At 45.0% G+C, this 25,352-nt stretch overlaps 1 protein-coding gene across 2 annotated transcripts; it reads left to right on the top strand.

Moving 5' to 3' along the window:
* Window positions 1-25,352, top strand: LOC132390227 (NACHT, LRR and PYD domains-containing protein 3-like). Of its 2 annotated transcripts, XM_059962836.1 has the most exons (13): window positions 1-145; window positions 4,934-5,107; window positions 7,456-7,620; window positions 13,969-14,058; window positions 14,920-15,086; window positions 15,991-16,162; window positions 16,262-16,312; window positions 21,087-22,824; window positions 23,823-23,909; window positions 24,057-24,227; window positions 24,383-24,553; window positions 24,709-24,876; window positions 25,041-25,352. In XM_059962836.1, exons 4-13 carry the CDS (start codon window positions 13,998-14,000, stop codon window positions 25,126-25,128), a joined length of 2,874 nt encoding a protein of 957 aa, XP_059818819.1. In that variant the 5' UTR covers window positions 1-145; window positions 4,934-5,107; window positions 7,456-7,620; window positions 13,969-13,997; the 3' UTR covers window positions 25,129-25,352. The 2 variants fall into 2 exon arrangements, with proteins under 2 accessions (XP_059818819.1, XP_059818818.1); XM_059962835.1 differs by lacking the exons at window positions 1-145; window positions 4,934-5,107; window positions 7,456-7,620 and adding an exon at window positions 9,213-9,240.

Below are 25,352 nucleotides of genomic sequence, written 5' to 3'. Positions count from 1 at the left end.
TACAGGTAGCAAGGAGTCCTGGGAGAGTTGCTGTTTGGACTGTAATCATTGAAACTACTACTGTCGACTCATTGTGAATTATTTTGCCTCACTATCGGTGTTTATTAACTAGAAATATCAGAGGATGTATTGAATGGAGCCTGAGGTAAGATAAAGGCAAACATTGCAATTTTAGTTTCAACGTTATAAAACTGCTGTGTGTTAATTTTATATCACTTTACGGGAGAATGTCAGTGTAGCACTCTGTCAACTGGACTTTAATTGCAGTTGGGTAATGCAACAAGACAATGATCCAAAAGACAAGAGTAAATCAATAAGAGAATAATTTTAAAAGAAAATTAGAATGGCCTAGTCATAGTCCTAACGTTAAGCCCTTAGGAAGTTGCGGAATGGCCTGAAGCAGCAGTTCCGTCGAGGAATCCTACCAACACCGCAGAGTTGAAGCGGTTTTGTAAGGCGGAATGGCATAAAATTCTTCCAAGCCGATGTGCAGGAAGATCAACAGTTAACGGAAGCATTTGGTTGAATTTATTGCTGTACGGGGGATTGGGGGCGCGGCGGAGTTGGGGGGGGGAGGGAAGGTCACACCAGTTAATGAAAGCCAAGGTTCACAGAATTATTTTGAACAAGTACATGCAATATTGAATGATGTTAATCTTGTCATAACGAGACTCACAGCGTTTGAAATTGACCCTGTTTACATTTTCGGTCATTTTTGGAGAGCCGCTTTCTGCATTGCCAGGATAACAGCCCACTTGACCGGTACGGAGTGGTAAACATTTTTATCGCGCTCTCGTCACCGTTGCTCAGTGAGAGTTAGTGGCGTCAGGAGCAGATGTAACAGACTGATAAAGGGGTGGGGAGGAACTTGTGAGCATTGACTGTGTGTACTGAATTATTCCTGTGTTGGAATGAAGAGAAAACTAATGATGATCCCCTTTTCCATCCAGTTCCATCTGCTCATTCCCCGCGCATCTTGTTTAACCTCTCTCCGGGCTGGAACCCACCACCTCAATGATATATATCAATCATCTTGTTGAATCACTGTCCAGTCTGTATCCAACCAACTCAATGATATATATCAACCATTTTGTTCAATCTCCTGTCCATTCTGTATTCCACCACCTCAGTGATATATACCAACCATCTTGTTCAGCCCCTGTCCATTCTGTATCCCACCACCTCAGTGATATATATCAACCATCTTGTTCAGCCCCTGTCCACTCTGTATCCCACCAGCTCAGTGATATATATCAACCATCTTGTTCAGCACCTGTCCGTTCTGTATCCCACCACCTCAGTGACAATCTGTATCGCATCAATAATTACAATTTTATTTTCAACGTTACAAAATGGTGAAGCGTTAATCTTGACAACATTTAAAGTGAGTCTGTTATTTCATTTATTTTTTGTCACTTTTGGAGAGCCATTTTCTCTGTTGACAGGGTAACCGCCCATGGGACTTGCAGGGAGTGGTGCTCATTTTTATCTCTCTCTGGTCACGGTCCCTCAGTGAGAGACAGCGGCCTCGGGAGCAGATGTGACAGACTGATAGTGGGGTGGGGAGGATTTTGTGAGCAGTGAATGTAACGACTGTATTAGCTCTGTGTTGGAATGAAGGCGAAACTAATGAATGTGGGCATTACATTTGTGCAAATTTGTTCAGGCCGTCACAAACATCTTGTAATCAGTCAATAGTTGTGCATCATTTAAAGTAAAAAGAGAAAATGCTGAGACCGTTCAGCAGATCGGACAGTAACTTGGACAGTCCCAATTCAGATACTGGCTCTTCCACAGTTTTTCTTTCCACACATCCTATCTGATCAAACAAGTTTCCAGCACTATTATTTCAATTTTGTATCAAAAGCATTTTAATCCTGTTAGCCTACAGAAAATATGATGGCCAATTGTGCCGGACAACTCCTCACTTAACAATAAGATAACGATAAATTGTGTTCAGTTTAGCTGCAGGAGACAATGCGAAAAGTATCGCTTGTATCTGGTGACTCACGCCCAGGCTTTCCAGCCCGATCATTGGTCCAGTCAGATGATCGTCAGGTTCCCGTTCTGCCATAGGTTGATGGATTGTTAGTTTCTGAACTCTGATCGACCGAAATACCGGTAACAAGGAGTCCTAGAGTTGAGGTTTGGGCTGTAATCCTTAGTACTTATACAGATGGGACACGATGCTCCTCCTTCCAAATGAATCAGAAGTCTCGGGCATCTGGACATTGGCTGTAGGTATATCCCTGAATACACCACGTTCTGTGAGATGTGTGGACGATGTGCGAGGCTTCTGGCGTCTGTAAGTGACAGGATCATCTGTGTGACCCTGTGAGGTTGGGTCATGGGATATCCTAGTTTCAGATCAAGTAAAATGGACCCGGGGGGTCAACTTGCCCAGGCTTATAAGGTGTTGAGTGAGTATTTCTGGTCTGTGGGTTCATTTTTCAAACCGTATTTGTAAATTCCCTTTCAGTGTCACACGTTTGCCAGGCAGTGGAAATCTAACAGAAACTCAAGATGCTGGAGAGCTGCAGTAAAAACTGAAAATGTTTGAAGTAATTGTGACGAAAGGTGTGAACCTCAATCGTCAAATGTGTTCCTCTCCCCACAGCTGTTCCTTACCTGCTGAGTGTTCCTCATAATTCCAGTCTCCTTTTATTACATTCACCCTGGAATGTGTTATATTTCCTGAAATTGACCTGATTTAACCTGGGAATGGAAATGGCACTAAATTGTTCTGGTATCCATTTGCCTGTTGTTCCTGGGAATCTGTTCAGTGCAGTTGATGCTTATTCACATGAATAATCTCAGGAATGATCGGCTTTATGTATGAGGAGCATTTGATGGTTCTGCACCTATGGTCAATGGAGTTCAGAGGGACGGTAGGGGTGGTGAGGGGGATGTATGGTTAAGTAAACCTACCGAATGCTGAAAGGCCTGGATACAGTGGACATGGAGATGATGCTTCCATTAGACAGAGAGTCTGTGATCTGAGAGCACATTCTCAGAATAAAGAAGCCTACCTTTAAAATTGTGTTGACAGAAAGGCAGACAGACAGACAGACAGACTTTACTGATCCCAAGGGAAATTAAGTTTCGTTCCAGTTGCACCAACCAAGGATAGAGTTGAAATATAGCAAAATAAAACCAGAAATAATTAAATAATAGTAAGTAAATTATGCCAGTGGAAATAAGTCCAGGACAAGCCTAACACCCCAAGGGAGGAGTTGTAAAGTATGATGGCCACAGGCAGAAATGACTTCCTATGATGCTCAGTGTTGCATCTCGGTGGAATGAGTCTCTGGTTGAATGCACTCCTGTGCCTAACCAGTACGTTATGGAGTGGATGGGAGTCATTGTTCAAGATGGCATGCAACTTGGACAGCATCCTCTTTTCAGACACCACTGTCAGAGAGTCCGGTTCCACCCCCCACAACATCACTGGCCTTACGAATGAGTTTGTTGATTCTGTTGGTGTCTGCTACCCTCAACCTGCTGCCCCAGCACACAACAGCAAACATGATAGCACTGGCCACCACAGCCTCGTAGAACATCCTCAGCATCGTCCGGCAGATGTTAAAGGACCTCAGTTTCCTGAGGAAATAGAGACTGCTCTGACCCTTCTTGTAGACAGCCTCAGTGTATTTTCACCAGTCCAGTTTATTATTAATTCGTATCCCCAGGTACTTGCAATCCTCCACCATGTCCACACTGACTCTGTGGATGGTAACAGGGTTCACTGGTGCCTTGATGCTCCTCAGGTCCACCACAGTAAGCTGCAGATGATTCTGCTTGCACCATGTGACAAAGTTTCCCACTGTAGCCTTGAACTCAGTCTCATCTCCCTTGCTGATGCATCCAACTATGGCAGAGTGATCAGAAAACTTCTGAAGATGGCAAGACTCTGTACAGTAGTTGAAGTCCGAGGTGTAGATGGTGAAGAGAAAGGGAGACAGGACAGTCACCTGTGGAGCCCCAGTGCTGCTGACCACTCTGTCTGACACACTGTGTTGCAAACGCACGTACTGTGGTCTGCCAGTCAGGTAATCAATATTCCATGACACCAGGGAAGATCACTGTCAGTTTCTCACCCAGCAGGGCAGGGCGAATGGTGTTGAACGCACTGGAGAAGTCAAAAAACATGACCCCCAAAGTGCTCGCCGGCTTGTCCAGGTGGTCATAGACAAGGTTCTGCAGGTAGAAGAAGTCATCCTCAACTCCTCGTCGGGGCTGGTAGGCGAACTGGAGGGGGTCTAACTGTGGCCTAAACATAGGCCACAGCTACTCCAGAACAAGACTGTCCAGTGTCTTCATGATGTGTGAGGTCATTTCCACCGGTCTGTATTCATTGGAGCCACTGGGGCGCGGCAGCTTTGGTACAGGGATGAGGCAGGACGTCTTCCACAGCACAGGAACCCTGTGGAGACTCGGGGTCAGTTTGAAGACATGGTGACGTACTCCACATAGCTGGGGGGCACAGGCTTTGAGCACCCTGGGGCTGACACCATCCGGGCCTGAAGTCTTGCTTGACAAAAATCTCTTCAGCCAAAGGATGGCTGCTGTGTGGAAACTGTTGCCGCAGAGGGTGGTGGAGGCTGACCTTTGCGCATATTTATGGCAGATTTTAATATGTTCCTGATTGCTCAATAGCAGGATGAAGGCAGGAATATGGTGTTGGAATAAAAATCATGTTTGAATTATGGAGCAGACTCGATGGACAGAATCATCTAATTCTCCTCCTACATCTTGTGTCGGGCCATAACTGAACGATGACCCCTTCGCATCCCATATCATTCATTGGGAAGTGCGAGGGGAAATTTCAGATTTGTTCTTTGAGATCGTTATATTTTTCATCAACATTTAAACTTCAATAAACAAAAATATTTTTTGACATTTGTATTGCTAATGTGTTTTATTATCTCTCAAGTTAAAGTTAGACCTGCAGTGAGCGATTTGTAGGAAGAAAAACCCGAAATGGAAGGAAACTACAACTGAAAACGAGGGAAAAGCAACAAGTGAAGCAGCCCGAAGACTGAGAGCATCAACTGGACAGAACCCTCCTGACTCAGAGTTTCCATTAATTCGGTCAGCAGAAAGTCAGGTGAGTCTCTTTTAGTCAAACACTGGTCCTTTTGACATTACATATCTATACAATGGATGGCAGGAAACAATTGGAATGGGACTGAATGTGCCAGTTATTCCTCTGTCAGACCCAGCTGCATTCACTCCAAGTCTGGTAATGTGTTGTCAGCAGCCCAGCTCTTTAAAGCCACTCACATTCCCTCAGTGTTTGCTCATTTCAAGCTTTTGCGCGTTTGGAAGTAGATTTTGGTCAGTTCTGAGTGGGGAGCGGGAATGAGAGGGGTTTGTTTATACTTACTGTCTTTCAGAAATGTAACTACTTGAATTTAATTTGTACCGACTTACTAACCATATCCTGTACCTTCTCAAATAAATTATCGATATACACGACAAGTAGGAATGGGTGAAACCCCGGGAACATCACTAAGCACGGAACTCAAGTCCAAGTAACAGCTTCTCACCGTGAACTTCTCTTTCCTAACAATAATCTGTTTGGAGACTCTGGGGCCCTGTAACAAACTCATTGTTCACAGCAAGATTAGACAGTAACTAATACAAAGAGGAACTTGCTGCTTCCTGTAAGGACGCGTATCCTGTCCGATCCAAAGAGAAAATCCTCCGTCATTTACAACTTGATTTGCCTCGGGATCCATCCTTCCCGGTACGCTGCATCCGATAATCCGTAAGCCCCCAGCCTCCCCCCCACCCCGCCAATAACCCCACATCCTTCCCATTGTTCACCCCACAATCGAACCCGTGGACAGATTCCCTTCTCCCACATCCACACTCGCAACTTGGGTATCATAACTAACTGATCGTACATTCCCGGCTCGGGCGCAAAACTGAAACCAGGCCTGCAGCACTGGCGACCCCGGACACCCCAGATGACTGGTTAAGTTTCGGCCCTTACCCATTGCAACCGACCTTCGATTTACACAAACCCGAAATAAGCCCCTTCCTCACTGCCGCCCGATCAGGAAAACCGCTGGATTCAGCTGGGTTCGGCACTGTGCCCTGACCTGTAGGAGGTCCCCACAGTGCCAGCTGTGGCAGGATGTCGGACGGACAACACAGAGCGTTCGGGTGTCGGTTCTTTTACTGTGACATCCTCCAAACTTTACATTAACTCCATCCAACCGACTCTGGGCGAACTTCAACGAGCAAGAAATAAATCCCTGTCAGCGATCAGCTGTCTGAATGATTCGCTCACTGTCGGGGTGGTTTAGATTACCGGGAGACAAGGACAGCAGGGACGAGAGGTCTTCTGTTAACTGATATGAATCTGTGTTTCCCCTGCTGGCAATTCCTGTTTACAGTAGTAAAACTGTTGTTTATGAAAATACTAAACAAAGAGACACTGCACTGACCGAACCACCTCAAATCAAATCACCCTGGAAAATCTTCCCCAGAAACATTCTGGCTTTTGTGTCCCAACTCGAGACAGGCACCACACCGCCCACTCTACGGACAACATGACAGAGCAAGGCACCTGGCAAGGGACTTTACATCACACAACATCGGATTCAGTGCTGGAACCCGTTAAGTTTCCTTCGTTCTCCCCCTGATATCATTAAAACCTCCACTAAACAACTTTTGAATGCAAGCTCTCACCCACATGAGACGTCACTCTGGCGCCTCCAGATAAAACCATCAAATACTGGATCAGTATTAGGCCATTTGGCCCATCTGACGTCACGTGCGTCTGCGGGTTTGTTTCGCATGGTTGTGCAGTTCAATCTTTCTTCCGTTCAGATCAAGGAGTGACATCCGTATATGTCACGTCTTCTCATTGTGGATGGGCATTTATTTGTTCCTTGACTCCATGTCACTGTTACAGATTGCCGAAGTGCAGAAAATGTTTCCAGGTATATAACCCTATTAATGCAAAAAGGAAGCCTTTCCATTCTTTCGGGCTTCTCAAACATTTGTACACTTCAGTGAATTCTCTCGCCAGAAGTTCCAGAGCAGAAGCTCAGTCTGTCTCATATTGCCACACAATAAGTGGGGACACATTTATTATTCTCATGTACGGAGGGACAGTGAAAATCTTGTCATGCATACATTCCAGCTGGAGAGGGTGCAGAGCAGATTGCTGAAGATGCTGGCTGCATTAGGAACGAAAAGTCGACTGTACTCATTTCCATACAAGCTGCCTGGCCTGCTGAGTTCCTCTAGCTTTTTGTGTGTGTTCTTTTATATTCCATGTCCGGTTTTGTAAACTGTGCGGGACCGTTACAGATTTCATCACTCAGATCATTATATCTGCGTTCAAGATATAAATTCCAATGAATTTTGTTTTCAAGAGTATTCAACAGTATGTTTTGTTCTTCCTTATATTGCAAATGTGCTTCATTATCTCTCCGATAGAAGTTAGATCTGCGCTGAGAGATTTGTTGCTTCCCACGACTGGAAGCAAAGAAAAACTGAAGACCAGGGAGCAGCAACATTTGAACGAGACGAAAACTGAGGACACCAGCTGGAGAGAACCATTCTGACTCAGGGTTTCCTTTCATTCAGTCAGGAGAAAGTTTGGTGAGTCTCATTTACTCAAACACTGGTCCTTTAGACATTACATACCTGTACAAAGGAAGGTAGGAAATAGTTGGAGTGAGACTCAATGTGCCCACAGGTACCAGTTATGCCTCTATTAGACCCAGTTGCAATCACTCCAGGTCTGATCATCTGCTGTCTGTAATCCCTGTTTTTTAAAGCCACTCCCATTCCCTCAGTGTTTGATCATCTCAAGCTCTTGCTTCTTCTGAAATAGATTTAGATCACTTCTGATGTTTCCTTACTTGGCTGTGTTAAGTCACAATCATCTCAAAATGCTTTGACAATTCCCTCTCTTCACGAGACGCCGCAATTGCTTCGTTCTGTAGTGATCTCAGAAATGTAGAACTGCCACGATCTACAGTGACATGTAATTAATTCTTCCAGCTGTTGCAAGCTATAATGATATACTTCCTTCGAACATATGGTTGTGCAAGCCTCTGCTGAGAACCAACCCATCTGATGCCAAAAGTCCCAGCAGCACATTTCCTTCAGTCACAGAAAGCAAAAGCCAATCGATAATTTACATTTACATACCCTTATTTCATCAAATATTTCTACTAATAAATTCTCAGAACCCATGACCCTGTGATTAAGCAGAAAAAGGTTTTGCAGCGAAGTTATGATCCAATTTGACCCTGTACCAAAGGGACGGGTTGTACTGTACATTTGACTCTGTCCCTCATTGGTGGTTAACAAAACTTCCTAAAATATACACCGAATGCTTCTGAAAAATCTACAACATCTGACGAAGCATTGACGTACAATAATCACCGACTAACAACTGCAAAGGAACAAAACTGTTATCAAAATAAACGTACGCATTTTCTTGAGCGAAACGCTAAGCCTGCTATGGTTTTGTCTGGTTTTAAACCCGCTCTCTAATTTACCGTATCGGAGAAAAACAGGAAAACATGCATTATAGCTTGACGCAACTGCTATAGAGAATGATTTGAAAATATTCATTGTTGCATCTGTAAAGCAACTAATTCAAATAACGGAACTAATTTCCAAAGATATAAACATTAGCTTTAGACGAGAGAAGTATAGAACATAAACATTACGAAAGATGCAGTGGAGCTTGTAGTATATGACAGATCATCATGAATCAATATAGCAGATACATAAATATGAAATATGTAAGTGTATTTAGGATATCAACAAGCAAAGGAGATAGTTCACCGCGTGATAAAGAGACATCATTCAACAGAATTTACTTCAGGGCTAAAGAAAGTCTGCCAAACAGAGCTGAATAGTAACAATATAACAAGAGCAATAAACACGTTCGCTCTGCCTATATTAGCGTATTCCTTTGACATAACACCTCGGTCTGAAACTGATCTGGAAAGCTTATACATATGCTCCACTCCAGGACAGTACGTTTGTTGTTTTTAACCTCCTTCAGTATAGGCTTGGCTTTACACTTGGGGTCATTGTCTTGCTGCAAATCAAATATTTTCCCAAGTCGCAGTTCTCCTGCAGACTAAATCAGGTTTTCTTCCAGGATTTCCCTGTATTTTGCTGCATACATTTTACCCTCCACCTTCACATGACTTCCAGGACCTGCTGTAGTGCAACGTCCCCAAAGCATGATGCTTCACGGTAAGGACAGTCTGATTTTGATGATGTGTAGTGTTAGGATTACATCAAATATAGCATTTAGTCTGATGGGCAGCGCTCAGTTTTGGCTTCATCGACCTGAGAACATTCCGGGTCTCCCACATATCTTCTGGAAAACTCTGGCAGAGATTTCATGTGGTTTTTTTTCTGTTTTTTTTTCAACAGCGTCCTTCGCTTTGCGACTCTCCCATAAATCTGTGACTGGTGAAGCACCCAGGTAACAATTGTTGTCTGCGCAGTCACTGATGCTTGCAACTCCACCATAGTTGTCATAGGTCCCTTGGTGGCCTCCTTCACAAGTCTTCTTGTTGTAAGTTCACTCAGTTTTTGAGGACAGCTCCTCCAGGCAGATCTAGGGCTGTAACATTTTCTTTCCATTTATTGATGATTGACTTAATTGTACTCCAAGGGATATTCAGTGACATGGAAATTTCTTGTATCAATCTCCTGACATGTACTTTTCAATAACCCTTTAACGGAGTTCCTTGTAGTGTTCTTCTGTCTTCAGGGTGTGGTTTGACCCGCCAACAGTTGAAACTTCCTGGTACATTTGTAGACTTACTACAATAAATTCAGACATCTTGACTGCACACTGGTGTCCAAAAACAGATCTCAATTTAAATAATAATGTGACTTCTAAAACCGATAGGCTGCACCAGTGCTGACTTGTTGTGTCATATTAAAGGAGGAGGAATGCTTACGCAATCAGTCATTTAGTGTTTTATATTCAGAATTAATTTTGATCACTTTACAGAGATTCTTCCACTTTGACACAAGTCTTTTTTGTCACCCGGTTCGGATATCGCCCAAGTACGGAGTGAGAGACACTGACGCAGGTCAATAGTTCACAGAATTTAATGCAAACGATATTACAGGGAAAAGAAGACAATAAACACTAGGCCAAACAGGGTGGTTGACGAAGAATTTCAAATGGAAAACGAAGCCTACACTGCGGCTGAAAAAAGCAACTAAATATAAAACTAATAGCGCTAGTCTTCAGACCCAGTTGACTCGACAGTTCAATTTCTCAGGTCGAATGCAAGCAGGCAGCGAAGAATTGTTGAGTTCAGCTCTCGACAAACACTATGATGACAAGTATTGAGTTAAATACTATCAAAATGAAATAATAATTAACTGTCACGCGCATATTCACAAGCGCATGCCGTATCTACTGCGCTGCTGAATCCTGGTTCTGACACTTTTATGTTCATCAGCGTCAAAAAAGCCACATTAATGCCACTGTGATTGAATGTTGTAAAACAATAAAACATAAAAAAAAAACATAGAATAGAGAAATCTGCAGCGCATTACAGGTCCTTCAGCCCACAATGTTTTGTTGACAATCTACCCTTCTCTAGAAACTGCCTAGAGTTGACCGACAGCAGAGCCCGCTATTTTTCTAAGCTCCATGTACCGATCTATGAGTTCCTCAAAGGACCCTATTGTGTCCGCCTCTACCACCGTTGCTGGCAGTGGAATCCATGGTCCCACCAGGATCTGTGACATCTCCCGTACCTCCTACTTCCAAACACCTAAAACTATGACCCCTCGAGTTAGCCATTTCAGCACGATCAATGCCTCTCATCATCTTATGCACCTCTATCAGGTCACCTCATCCTCCGTGGCTGTAAAAGGAAAAGACCAAGTTCTCTCAACCTATTCTCATAAGACATGCTCTCCAATGCAGTCAAAATCCATGTAAATCTCCCCTGCACTCTCTCTACATTATCCATACCCTTCCTCTAGTGAGGTGACCAGAAATAAACACAGTACTCCAAGTGCGGTCTGACTGAGGTCATATATAGCTTGGACATTGTTTCACAGGTCTTGAACTCAATCCCACAGGTGATCAAGGCTATCACACCATATGCCTTCTTAACAACACTGTTAATCTGCACAGTAGCTTTGAGTGTCTTATGGACACAAATTCCAAGATCTCTCTGACCCTCCACACTGCCAAGGGTCTTACCATTAATATTATATTCAGTCTTCAAATTTGACCCACCGAAATGAACCACTTCACACTTATCTGGGTTTGAACTCCATCTGCCACTTTTTAACCCAGTTCTGCATCCTATCGCTGTCCTGCTGTAAGCTCTGACAACCCTCCAGACTATCCACAACATCCCCACATTTTGTGTCATCAGCAAACGTACTAACCCACCCTTCTACTTCCTCATACAGGTCATTTATAAAAATCAGAAAGAGGAGGGGTCCCAGAACAGAACCTTGCATAACACCAAGGGTCACCATCTTCCATGCAGTATTCCAACCATCTACAACTTCTGTGGGAAAGCTAATTCTGTATCCACAAAGCAATGCCCCGTTTGATCCCACACCTCATTACTTTCTAAACGAACCTTGAAATGGAAACCTTATCAAACGGATTACTGAAATCCATATACACTGCATCCACTGCTCCACCTTCATCAACATGTTTTGTTACATCCCTAAAGAATTCAATCAGGTTCATAAGGCATGACATGCCCTTGACCAAGCCATGCTGACTATACCTAATCAGATTATGTCTCTCCAAATACTCATAAATCCTGCCTCTCAGAGTCTCCCACAACAACACACTCACTCAACTTGCTGACTGGGTCTATAATTAAGTGGGCTATCTCTACTCTCTTTCTTGAACAAGGAAATGGTATTTGCAACCTTCTAAACCTCTGGTCCTTCTCAACATACGATTGACAATGATCATCGCCAGAGGCTCTGCAATCTTCCCACAGTAGCCGGGGAGCAGATCTCAACCGGCCCCGTCAGCTTATCTAATTAATGCCTTTCTAAACCTCCAGCACATCATCTTTCTTAATGTCTACACACTCAAGCATTTCAGTCCACTGTAAGTCATCCCCACAATTGTGAAGGTGCTTTTCACGCGTGAATACTGAAGCAAAGTATTCTTGAAGTGCCTCAGAATATTTAAAATGATCGGCAGATTGAGAAATGTCTGTTGATAATGTAGCGGTGAATTCTAACCAAACCAAGTTGACATTGCTGGTGACCCACCCACAGATTTGTTTTAATTTCCTGGCGTCCCGTCAGCTCCAATGATGATTGTTACCAAAGTCGCTAATAAGTATTTGATACTTTATTAGCAATCAGCAAACATACAATCTTGAAGTGATGAAACTGTAATGTCCCCAGGTGTCAGTTCAGCGTATTTGAATGGATAATAATAAAATATGTGACAACGGTCAGTTCCCAGCTGTGTTTCGCACAGAGCAAAGCACAAATATGTAACTGCTTCCCTTTGTGTTTACCACACCTCGACTGATGTGACTAGTTGCCATAAAAAGCATCAGAAAAAAACAACACAGAATACAATGCAGGTAGACAGCAGATGCATGGTTCCTACACACTGGTTCAGCACTAATACAGCGACTTCCACCTGAAATGTTAACATGCCGTCTGTCTTGTTGAATAATTACAGTTTTATTTATGGTTAAAAATATCCCAACTTGTTTTGGATGTACGGCAGTCGACATTGTGTTTAGCAAGGTGCCATTTAACTATCTGATAATAGCCAGGTGACATGAAAGCTTGACCAGAGTTTAAGTGCAAATGATTTTCTTAAAGTCGTACAGGAGAAAATGTAGTGGCTCAGAAGATGTCGCGATGCTGTGTGTGTGTGTTTGGTGCGGGGTGGGGACGGGGAGGAGGGTGGATTGCATTGTTCAGGATGTCACAGTGCTTCTATATAGAATCAAACCATAGAATAAAATCATAGAATCAAAAAAGTTACAGAGAAAGGTTGAACAAGTCTCTATTCATTGGAGCGTAGAAGGTTGAGGGGAGATTTGATCGAGGTATTTAAAATTTTGAGAGGGATAGATAGAGTTGACGTGAATAGGCTGTTTCCTTTGAGAGTAGGGGAGATTCAAACGAGAGGACATGATTTGAGAGTTAGGGGGCAGAAGTTTAAGGGAAACACAAGGGGCTATTTCTTTACTCAGAGAGTGATAGCTGTGTGGAATGAGCTTACTGTAAAAGTAGTAGAGGCCAGTTCAGTTGTGTCATTTAAGGTAAAATTGGATAGGTATATGGACAGGAAAGGAGTGGAGGGTTATGGGCTGAGTGCGGGTAGGTGGGACTAGGTGAGATTAAGAGTTCGGCACGGACTAGGAGGGCCGAGATGGCCTGTTTCCATGCTGTGATTGTTATATGGTTATATATTGCCTGAAGCATCATTGCCAGGCGATGTTAAACTGAAAGGAGACGGTGAGAACAGGTGTGACAGAGAAATCTGTGTAATCCATTGATTGAGAGGAAAAGATGTCCTGTTGGTCAGCAGAAAAGCTTCAATCCACCCTGGTGTAACAGTTGTCCATTACTCACCATAGCGCCATCAGTGGTAGGAGGACCAAAACAGTGGGTGCTGTCTGCTCAACCTGCCTCGTATTCCATTGACGCATCATTCCCAGTCCAAGACACCGGATTCGCTCCTAAAAGGGAATTGTCTGCAATATAGCAGGCAGAGTAGATACCCCAGAGAATCCTGGTCCAGTGTACAATCCATGGAGAGATCGGAAATGGACATTGTCTGACTGTGGGTGGATGGACACAGGTGGAGCAGGTCATGTCAAGGCTTCAGTGGACAGGCCCAAGACATTTGGAAGTGTTTTCCTCAGTATAAAAGCAAAACAATGTTCTCCTTTACAGCTCAATTAATGTCTGAACCTCCTGTTAATTTTGTTTGAACAGAGCATCAAAACCGGATCACACCCGTCAAAATGGCACAAGGAGCAGGCATCGGAAGAGTTCCAGTGCAGTCAACATCGGGAAAGGTCACGGGTATGTCAGCGAATTATTTTAATTTATAAATATTGCCTTGACTCTGTGTCTGGGTGTAATTCAATATCGCCAATTTCCAAATTATTTGTGAGGGGACTGAGCAGAGACAGATATCATTTCTGGGGGAAGCACAGTCACACGTGGACAGGGTACAATTACTGTTTTCTTCCTGCTCCTCTCGCAGATTGTGATGCATATTAAAACAGTGAGTATTCCAGAACACAAGACATTCCATAGATGCTGAAAGTTTTGAGCCACACAAGGGCACACAAAATATTTTCGGAATTCACTAGGTCAGGCAGCATCCATAGAGAGAAATAAACAGCTGACGTTTTGGATTGAGACAACAAGGAGTAGAAATGTGGTAATATCTAGAATTTCTGTCCCCTTCATTTCCAGTCCCGATTAAGGGCGTTGGCCTGAATCATTGATTGTTTATTCTTCTCCATAGATGCTGCCTGATCTGCTGAGCAGCCTCAGCATTTTGTGAGATATTCCAGAGATTTGCTGAGGAAGGGTTTGGCCAGGCAGGCAGACAGTAACCCAGAGCAAAGCGATGGTGATGGGCAGTACCAGGAGAGTGATGGTGATGGGTTACTATATTCTCAGGAAGAAGCAGAGTTTTTCAAATAGAGAGGTATATACCCAGGGACACAAAAGGCAGCCTTCAATAGATGGAATTATGCCTCTTCAGCCTCGGCCGGCAGAGATTTTCATCTGCTCTTCCCAGGTCCGCGCCCATTTCACCACTCCCAACTCCCCTCCTATATATATTTCGGGGTGTTTGCTCACTTGATGCATCATCTTTAGGTTCAAGAGAGAAAGTTCCTGCCCAATAATGCTCCTCATTTTCCTTCACAGGTCCGAGCACAGCAATCACTGAGCTCCTGGCAAGCTGGAACGATTTCCAGCTGCTGCAGCTGACGGACTTCTACCGGGACAGGCTGGAGCAGGCGATGGAAGGAGGGGTGCACGGAGTGAGCCTGGCGTTAACGGCCGAGAATCAGTTCAGCGGAGAGGAACATCGGGTGAGTGAGAGGGAGAATGGGTTTGAATTTTCACACTTCACAGGACTGATGGGTGTCGGAACTCTCACTCATCGGATAATAAATTAAATAAATGAACAATTGGAAAATAAATACTGTACATCCAATTACAAAACGAAATGTGACTCTGAACCAGTGGTGGAAAGAGGTGAAAATACGCGGCAGACTGGTGGGTTGCTGCTGAATGTTAAGAGTGAGCAGCAGCTGTATGGACCGAGAATAGAGGAGATTGTGGAAATATGCCAGGATGTTGTGCTTTCGGAAGTCCGTGCAGCGTAACAGCTGGATGGCACTGAGAAGTAGGGTATCATCTGTGTTCGCCACAGGAGCTTGAGTGTGTTCTGTTCTGGGTGGAGATCATTCTGTTACAATCTGTAACTGCAAACAATGTGGATCGGGGAACACTGCCATGTTGTAATGTGTAATCACTGAATAAACCTCCACTGGAAATGGCAAAGGAAAGGCATCAGGTGTCAGCCGGTAATCCGCTGTCATGTTGGACACTGGCGGACTGAGGAGATGAATCATTTTTTCTGCAACCTCTCCAAGACTGCTCACTCTGTTATAAAAACCTGCCTGACTTCTTTCTTCGTCTGTGATCGTTATTTTCTGATTTCTGTTTTACACCGTCAAATTCGATGAGGAATTATTTATGGATTTGGAGCCACGTCAATGGAGCGGTCACAGACCAGCCAGGATCTCATTGAGTGGTGGACCAGGTTCACGGTGAATGTCCCTCCGTGTGCTCTGCACTCAGAATGTACAGTCCATGTCCAGACAGGATCAGTGACTGCTCGGTGTGATCCCGTTACAGAGCACATCATTTACTTCTCATTCTCTGTGTGAATCTGTCAGTCCCCAATATGTTCACTGTTACTCTTCACAGAAAATCTGTGATCTCGCTGATAAGGGAGAGCGGGCGGACAGTTCTAAACTCCTCCTGAGCCTGGTGATGGAGAAAGGCTCCCGCGCCCGGAGGGTGATGTGGGAAACCTTTGTCAAAATGCGGATTGGTGTCCCAAAATTGGACAAAATACTGAAAGAAATACAGGAACATGGTGAGATAGCATCACAGATGAATTTAATTTAGGATTCAATCACAATTGACTTTATAATTTTATACATTTCAATTCCTCAAATGGTTTTATTCCGAATAGGCTGTGTTCCGGTCCATCGACCCGTACCGGAGATTCCCAGAGAACTGAAAGGTAAGTGAAGAAACGCTGTTTCCACCGATGGTAGATATTGTGTAGGGCCATATCGATGTTGAACCACCTGGATTTGACCAGGTATGTGGTGGCACCATGAGACACGTGGAAAATATTTGCTGGAGGGATATCTTTCTCAGGGCATTATCAGGAACAACTCATAGAGTTGGGGTGTTTTCTGATAGGGACCACTCCTCTCTGACTCTTACAACGACAGGTCCCTCCACCGGACCAGAGTGGAAAAGAGGACGATCTGGAGGAGTGAAATTCTTAGAAATTCTTCACTCCGAAAAGTGAAATCCTTCCCCTGCAGCTGCACTACCTGAGCAACAGCTCTCATCCTGGATAATTTTTCTAAATCCCCTCAGATCCTACAGATTATCATTTTTAGAATTGAGAGTCCACGGAAGCTCTCATCACAGAATAGCAATGAGAGCATCCATTTAATGAGAAAATCAGGTAACACCCAACTGCTCTGTTCAACCCCAAAGCAGCATATCAACCCAACTTTGTTCACATAAGTACTGCCTTACTGCAAACACTGCTACAGTTATCCAGTTTTACTTCCAACTCAATAATCCTGGGAATTCCATCAGGAGACAGTGTTAGTGAGCGTGTGATGGGGACAAAATCCTCAGCTCAGTCCACAGAAGCTGAAGTTCATGTGATGTGTGATGGACACTGTGGAACGGTGAGAGATGGGAATTGGGACAGAGAAACCAAGGTAGCCTGCAAACTTGTTCTTCACTGGTCTTCATGTTGTTTGCCGAAGGAACAGACACAGCAGTGAAATTCCCACACCCATTTCTAATACAAAACCGATACATTCCCTGATTATTGAAGAATATCATTTCTAACACTGTCACTTTGTCTGAAGTAACTATTTAAACTACCAATGTTTTCCTACGCTCCCCATCCCACCCGTATACATTGAACACAGACGCCACACATCCCTGACAGGGTCCCGACACACTGTGAGACCCCACACACCCCTGACAGGATCCTGACACACTGTGAGACCCCACACATCCCTGACAGGGTCCTGACACACTGTGAGACCCCACACATCCCTGATAGGGTCCTCACACACGGTGAGACCCCGCACATCCCTGCTAGAGTCCGGACATGCTGAGATCCTGCACACTCCTGACAGTCCCTTCAAATTCTGTGAAATCCTGGATACACTTTGCAGAGTCCTAACATACTTTTACACGTCCTTTCAAAGGATTGTGTTCAGCAGTAGTGCAGCTGCAATTAGCTGTTTCCACATTTTGCCTTCCCCTAATTCAGGTCTCAGGGCATCGACATCGCTTTCCATGATTGTGACAGATAGTCTCTGTGTCCAGAATACTCTCTCACTGGCACCCCAAACACTTGTCCAGCTACATTATCTCCTGCGTCGACGGGTCGACGGAAGATACAGGTTAGGCTAATAATCCTTATTGTATGGACGGCGGTCCGGGTGAGTGAACATGATGGAATGGTTGGGACTGAAGTGGATAGTTCTTTGGAAAGAGTGTTGTGGGTCAGGTAGTTGGACATTGAGAGTGGATCAGCACATGGAAGTGTGATGTTGTTGTCTTTATGAAGACTTGATTGAGGGAGACAAGATTGGCAGATCAATATTCCAGCGTTACAATATTTCAGATAGAGAGGGGAGGTAATACGTTTGAAAAGGTTTATTTGCTGACCTGGGGAATTTCACAGCTGCAATCAGAGAGGACACACTGGGGATTTCAAGTACTGAGGCAATATGAGTGCATAGAAATAAGATAGATACAGTCACTGATGGGTTTTTACAAAACATCTCCTGGTAGTCATCATGAGATACAGGAACCAATATGTAGGCAAATTCTGGAAAGATGCAAAAGCAGCAAGTTTGTTGTAGCGGGTAATTTTAACTTTCCCTGTGTTGCTGATGATCTTTCATTCTCTGTCCCGTGTTTCCTACCTGCAAGAATATTTTAGGAATCTCTGATGGTGAGATGTGTTCTGGGAACAACGTGTGTAATGTGTGAACTAGAGGAGAGGCCAGACTGCAGCTGGTATTTGAAAGTAATCCGGCAGGTTGCTGAGGTTTCAGTGGTGGAACATTTGGGAACAGTGAACACAACTCCTCTTCTCAGATGGTTATGAATAAGTAGAGGTCTGCAGCTTATAGAAATATACAAAACCTACAGCACAATACTGGCCTTTCGGCCCACGATGCTGTACCGAACATGTAATTATTTTAGAAATTAAAAGGCTCTATTGTTTCTGCCTCCACCATAATCGCCGGCAGCCCATTCCACGCCCTCACCACTCTCTGCATAAATAACACTTACCCCTAACAATCCCTCTGTACCTGCTTCCAAGCACCTTAAAACTGTACGCTCCTGTGTTAGCCATTTCAGCCCTAGAAGAAAGTCTCTGACTATCCACACAATCAATGCCTCTCATCATTTTATACACCTCTATCAGGTCACCTCTCATCCTCCGTTGTTCCCAGGAGAAATGGCCGAGTTCACACAAGCTATTCTCATAGGGCATGTTCCCCAATCCAGGCATTACTTGTAAATCTCCTCTGCACCCATTCTATAGTTTCCACGTCCTTCCTGTAGTGAGGTGACCAGAACAGAAGACAATACTCCAAGTGGGGTCTGACCAGGGTCCGATATACCTGCAACATCACCTCTCGGCTCCTAAACTCAATCCCAGGGTTGATGAAGGCCAATGCACTGTATGCCTTTTGAACCACAGAGTCAACCTGCATAGCGGCTTTGAGTGTCCGCTGGACTCGGACCCCAAGGTCACTCTGATTCTCCACACTGCCAAGAATGGGGTGTGCAGCATTGGGTGTGGGAAATATAACTTGGGGAAAGGCAGTTTCAGTGGTAAAGGCTTAGATTGAGAGCACCTCTTGTTAGACAAATCCCCAACGGGCATGATTAAATATTAGCTGAGCAGAATTTGGGTCTGGAATGTTGCAAAGAGGATTAAAGCCAACGACGTCAATGCCTGTAGATCTTGATGGGAGATGTTGTAAATTTAATCTGAAAGGGAGAGATGAGTTTCATGATGCTGAAATGAAACAGTCAGTTGTGGAGAGTGAAGAGGCATGCCAAAGAATGCATTGGGATACAGATCGGTTGCAGATGCGGATGGGGAACTATCAGGTGGAGTTTAATCCAGAGAAGTGTGAGTACTTCCAATTCAGGAGATCAAAAGTATGGGGAAGTACAGAGTAAAGGTCACGACCCTGACGTCATTCATATCTACAGGGATCCTGATATCCATATCCATAGCTCCGGAGGCAGGCGGGATGAGTTTATGTGGACATCGTGCTAGCAGCAACTTTGTGTGAAGGTCCCATACCTATACTGTACTATACAGGTCTTGTGACAGCTGAAATCCTGAACCACCTGCTGCCAAAATTCCTCGGTCTCTGCTCTCTTCACGACCCGACCTGTAATCGGCATGGTTTCAAACTTGTATTTAAAGTCGCTGACCAGTAGCATCTCCCCTTTCTCCCCTTTCCACAGACGTTGTCTGACCTGTACTCACATCTACACTCCAGTCCTTCTACAGCTGTGCTGCAGAGGGCAGGCCAACATGCTGCATAACTGTGGTGGACTGGAAGGCTCTACTACCGGTAGTCAAAATTGCCCAACGCATCACCGGGACCCCCAGCCTACCTTCAAACAGGGACGTATAAACAGAAAGGCTCCGGAAAAGGACCAGTAGCATCAGGAAGGATCCCACCTATCCTGCCTATGGGCTGTTTGCCCCTCTCCCATGAGGGAGGAAGCTACGTAGCATCCACAGCAGGACCACCAGACTCAAAATCAGTTACTTTCCTCAAGTAGTAAGACGGATCAACAATGATTAAGCCACCCCTACACAACTAACAACCCCCACCCCACCACCAGCACGATTTGAAACTTTTCTGCCAGAACCACCTGAGGTCAAAATAACTCCTGTATCGTATGTATTTATATTTATTGTGTTTTCCATTGTGTTCTTTATCTGAGTTATTATGTGCTGCATCACATCCGGAATAAAATTCATGCCCTGACCTTTGCACTTGAGTATCTTCAATCTTGAATCTGTTGAGCATTTGCAGCTCATACTCTTTAAGAGACAATAGATCTGCCGTCTCAAACCATTTTCCGGAGGAACTCAGTGAGCTGAGTAGCATCTATGATGATGGGGGGGGGGGGTGTGGGGTGGGGGGTTAATGTTTGCGTTTTGTGTCAAAATGCTGACAGTCCCAATCTCCTGAACAAGACATTGACATTTTCTCACCCAACATCACCCACCCACAGTGCACATGCTGCTCAATAAAGCTACTTCTTTGTATTTTGAATCAGTGATGGTGGGTGGGAGGGGAAGCTGTGATTGCCTAACCTGCTCCTTTCATAGAATGCTCACGATCCTTTTCTCCGTCTCCATACGCCACATGAAACATCCGGCTTTCAAAGTTCTTCCACAGGAACAAAGATAGCTCTGTCAGTAGTGGGAGTTTATCCAGTACAGGACAGTCGGGGGTCAGTAAACTACCAGGGAAATACTCACCTTCACAGCACAGTTAATGTGGAAATGTGAATATCTGGTGTTTATCTATACCAGGCCTCTCTGTCCAGTCAGGGCTCTGTTAATCATATTTACTTTACTGTAGGAGCATCCATTGATTAATCCATTAATGCAACAGTTCTGAGCTAACTCTTGTGTGCTTAAATACTGAGTTCTGAGGTGAGGCATCTAACAGTTTGACCACTGTCTGTTCCCATGGAAGATGTACAACAGAAACACAAGGAGACTCTGTGGGAACAAACTAAAACACTGAGAGTGAACACGATCCTGATGCGGGAGAAGGTGAAGGTTTTCCAGCTGGTTGATCGATACTTTGAGCTCACTGTCATTTCTACTGTTCGGGATCGGAGACTGGTGGAACACGAGCTGCTGGCAAGAGGCAGAGATCACGAGGAGTGGAGAGAGAAACATCTCGGCAGAGAGCTGGAGAAAATCCGGACTGATCAGCTGTTCCAGAGCAGCTTTTCCCGGAGTAAATCCAAATCTGGGAGTTCGGCAGCAGTGGCCGGAGTCCCGGGGATTGGGAAAACAACAATGGTACAAAAGATTGTATATGACTGGGCCACGGGGACAATATTCCAACAGTTCCAGTTTGTCTTCAGTTTCAAATTCCGAGAGTTAAACTCCATTAACTGTAGAATAAGCCTGAGGGAACTGATTCTGGATCAGTATCCTTACTTTGGGAATATCCTGAGAGAGGTCTGGAAGAACCCAGAGGGATTGCTGTTTATATTCGATGGTTTGGACGAATTCAAACACAGAATCGATTTTGCTGACAGTCGGAGAGATACAGAACCAAAGCAACAGTGCCCAGATCCCGAGTGGTGGTGTGAAGTGTCTGACGTTGTGTACAGTTTAATCCAGGGCAAGCTGCTCCCAGGGTGTTCAGTGCTGGTGACCACCCGTCCCACTGCGTTACATTTATTGGAAAAGGCAGAGATCAGTGGCTGGGCTGAAATCCTGGGATTGGTTGGTGAGGAAAGGAAGGAATATTTCAGCAGGCATTTTGAAGATCAGACGGTGGCGGCAGCTGTTTTCAAATATGTGAAGGAGAACGAGATCCTGTACACCATGAGCTACAACCCCTCCTACTGCTGGATCCTCGCTCTGGCACTGGGCCCCTTCTTCACACAAAGAGTCAGGGACCCGCAGCGAGTTCCCAAGACCATCACCCAACTGTACTCCTACTATATTTACAACATCCTGAAAAACCACGGCCGTGAGATTGAGAACCCCCGTAATGTGTTACTCAGGGTTGGTCAGATGGCCTTCAGTGGAGTGTCCGAGAAGAAGATTGTGTTTACAGATGATGATTTGATCAACCACAATCTGCAGCCTTCCCAGTTCCTGTCCGGGTTCCTGATGGAGCTTTTGGAGAGAGAGGATTCTGCCCGGAGCGTGGTGTACACATTCCCACACCTCACCATCCAAGAGTTTGTAGCTGCAGTCGCACAATTCCTGAATCCACATCCCGGGGATATCCTGATATTCCTCAATGAAGCCCACAACACGACAGATGGACGATTTGAGGTATTTCTTCGTTTTGTTGCTGGTCTCTCCTCCCCAATGACAGCTCGGGGCCTGGAAGAGTTTCTGGGTCCATTTCCTCATGAAACAACCTGCCAGGTGATTGACTGGGTGAAGAAGAAGGTTAAACACCAGAGTTCAAACACAGAGAGTGAAGCTGGTAAAAGGAGCCTCCTGAACACATTGCACTATCTGTTTGAGTCTCAGAATCTTGGACTGGCTCAGGCCGCACTGGAATCAATGGAATCACTTTCATTCCGTGGAATGACACTGACCCCGATTGACTGCGCGGTCCTGTCTTATGTCATCGGACTCCGTGACACAATAAAACACCTCGACCTGGAGTACTGCCTTGTTCAGAGTGAAGGAATCCAGCGGCTGGGACCCAGGCTGCACAAGTGCCAGGATTTGAGGTAACTTGACTTATCTATCACTCTGTTCCATTGTGTTGTTTCAATGTCAAGGGATTTGGTTAAAACTGTAGTAACTGAGGTTCTGAAAAATTGTGACAAATGCCCTAGTGATTGGCCACTAATTCCCCAAGTACAGGAGGTTTCTGTGATTCCTTGTGAAGGGCTGTTAGAGACTTTGTCAGTTCTGAGAACACCGGCCTTTGGTTTAATGATAATAAATCACAGGAATGGCCGTGTTTCTCGCTGCCTGTGACACGTCCATTGACAATGTTCCTTCTCACTGTTACTGACACCCAGACCGACACTGACTGCAGCAGGTGGGTCAGAGATTCACACTCCCTTCCCGGTGAGGGACAAGAGACAGTCCTCAGACTGTCCCAGTGAGAAGGAAAGAAATACCATTGTGAGATTGTCCTCCCCTGCCCTTCCTCTTGTGTGACTATCACCATCAGGCCACCTGTGTGACTGTGCTCACTACCAGATACCCAGACCCCATGGGCAAATCTTCTCTCCCGACTGTGGGCCTCAGTTCAGACCCACCTCTTCCATGAAATCTTTTTCTGTATCCTCTCGTCTTGTAGGATTAACTTTTCCCATCCTCCTTCCTCCTGTGGGATCTCTCTTCCCATCGAGTTTTCCTCAGGTGCGGTCTCTTCCACCATTCCCATTGACAGTCTCCCAGTCATAAATTTTCCACACTGTGGGACTTTCTTCCATCATTCCTCCCTGCTGCTTCTGATGCTCCCAGGCCAATAACACTTCTCTAACCGTCAGAAATGAGACAGAATATGTGTATTTTACAGGATCACACCAACAGATTAAATTACTGATACTCGGTGAATACCCTGGAGCTGGGCAGAGAGGGACGTTGACAGTCATGGGAACACCGATCAGTGATTTACTGAAGGGTATAGTGGTTCCTGAAATACCTGATTGAGAGTAATTCCCTCAGACCCTCATCAATACATCAATTTGATCAGTAATCTGTTTGTGTTTAGACTTGCGGGGAATGAACTGGGAGATTCAGGAGTGAAACTGGTTTCTGCGGCTCTGAGGAACCCGGAGTGTAAAATACAGAAACTGGGGTAAGTACCAGTCTGTGGGAGATTGTGTTTACAGTCACTGGGTGTCTGACATTGTACATTAATGTGAGCAGTAATTGAGATACAGATAAACTCTGGGAATTTGTACTACCTCCTCTCTCAGTGTCCTTCACCTTCTCTCATCTACAGGTTGGACAATGTCGATCTCACAGTTTCTGGCGCCGAGAATCTTGCCTCCGCTCTCGGAACAAACCGATCACTGATGGATCTGAACATGGATCGTAATAAACTGGGAGATTCAGGAGTGAAACTGCTGTCTGTGGCTCTGAAGAACCCGGAGTGTAAAATACAGAAACTGGGGTAAGTGCAAGACTGTGGGAGATCGTGTTTACAGTCACTGGGTGTCTGACACTGAACATTAATGTGATCAGTAATTGTGTTACTGATAAACACTGGGGATTTGTACCGTCTCGTATCTCACTGTGTACTTCATCCTCACTCTCTGTCATCTGCAGGCTGAGAGATATCAGTCTCACAGATTCTGGTGTCGAGGATCTCGTCTCCGCTCTCAGTACAAACCCATCACTGACGGAGCTGGATCTGAGTGAAAATAAACTGGGAGATTCAGGAGTGAAACTGGTTTCTGCGGCTCTGAGGAACCCGGAGTGTAAAATACAGAAACTGGGGTAAGTACCAGACTGTGGGAGATTGTGTATACAGTCACTGGGTGTCTGACACTGAACATTAATGTGATCAGTAATAGTGTTACTGATAAACACTGGGGATTTGTACCGTCTCCTGTCTCTCTGTGTCCTTCACCCTCACTCTCTCTCATCTCCAGGCTGTACAATGTCGGTCTCAGGGATTCTGGCGCCGAGGATCTCGCCTCTGCTCTCATTACATACCCATCACTGACGGAGCTGGACCTGGGATTAAACTCACTGACAGACCGATCTGTCCCCGCTCTCCGCCGCCTCATACTGACCCTCCCGAGTCTGGAGCGGATCTGGTGAGTGTTTGTGTTAATGTTCAATGTGATAAAATATCAGCGGATCCGTGGGTTTTCTGGTGATATTTGTCTGTGAGTGTTGTTGAAACATTAACCCCGGTCCCCTGTTGCTGACACTGTTGCGTAATCTGTTTATTGCATCTTTATTCTCCCATCTGTTTCAGGCTGCACTGGAATCGGTTCAGTCCAACAGGAGAGAGGGAACTGAGATCACTGCAGGAACCCAGACCAGGACTGAGAGTGGAGTTGTGAAGATCTGAATGTGTGAACATCCCTGCTCGCTGGATGAGGACATGTTGGCCGATTTCCTGCAATACACGTTTACTTTCTAACTGTTCTAACAGATCCTAGCTTCAGCCGAGCTCTCTGTGATCTCAGAGGCGGTGCCGCAGTGACGTGATTCCGCGTCCTATCCAGTTCACACATTCCTTAATTTGCATTTGTCATGATGAAATCAATAAACCGCTGTAACTTCC

Source organism: Hypanus sabinus, unplaced genomic scaffold, assembly GCF_030144855.1.
Source record: "Hypanus sabinus isolate sHypSab1 unplaced genomic scaffold, sHypSab1.hap1 scaffold_807, whole genome shotgun sequence".
Classification (NCBI taxonomy): domain Eukaryota; kingdom Metazoa; phylum Chordata; class Chondrichthyes; order Myliobatiformes; family Dasyatidae; genus Hypanus; species Hypanus sabinus.
This window is presented reverse-complemented; position numbering and strand designations above follow the sequence as displayed.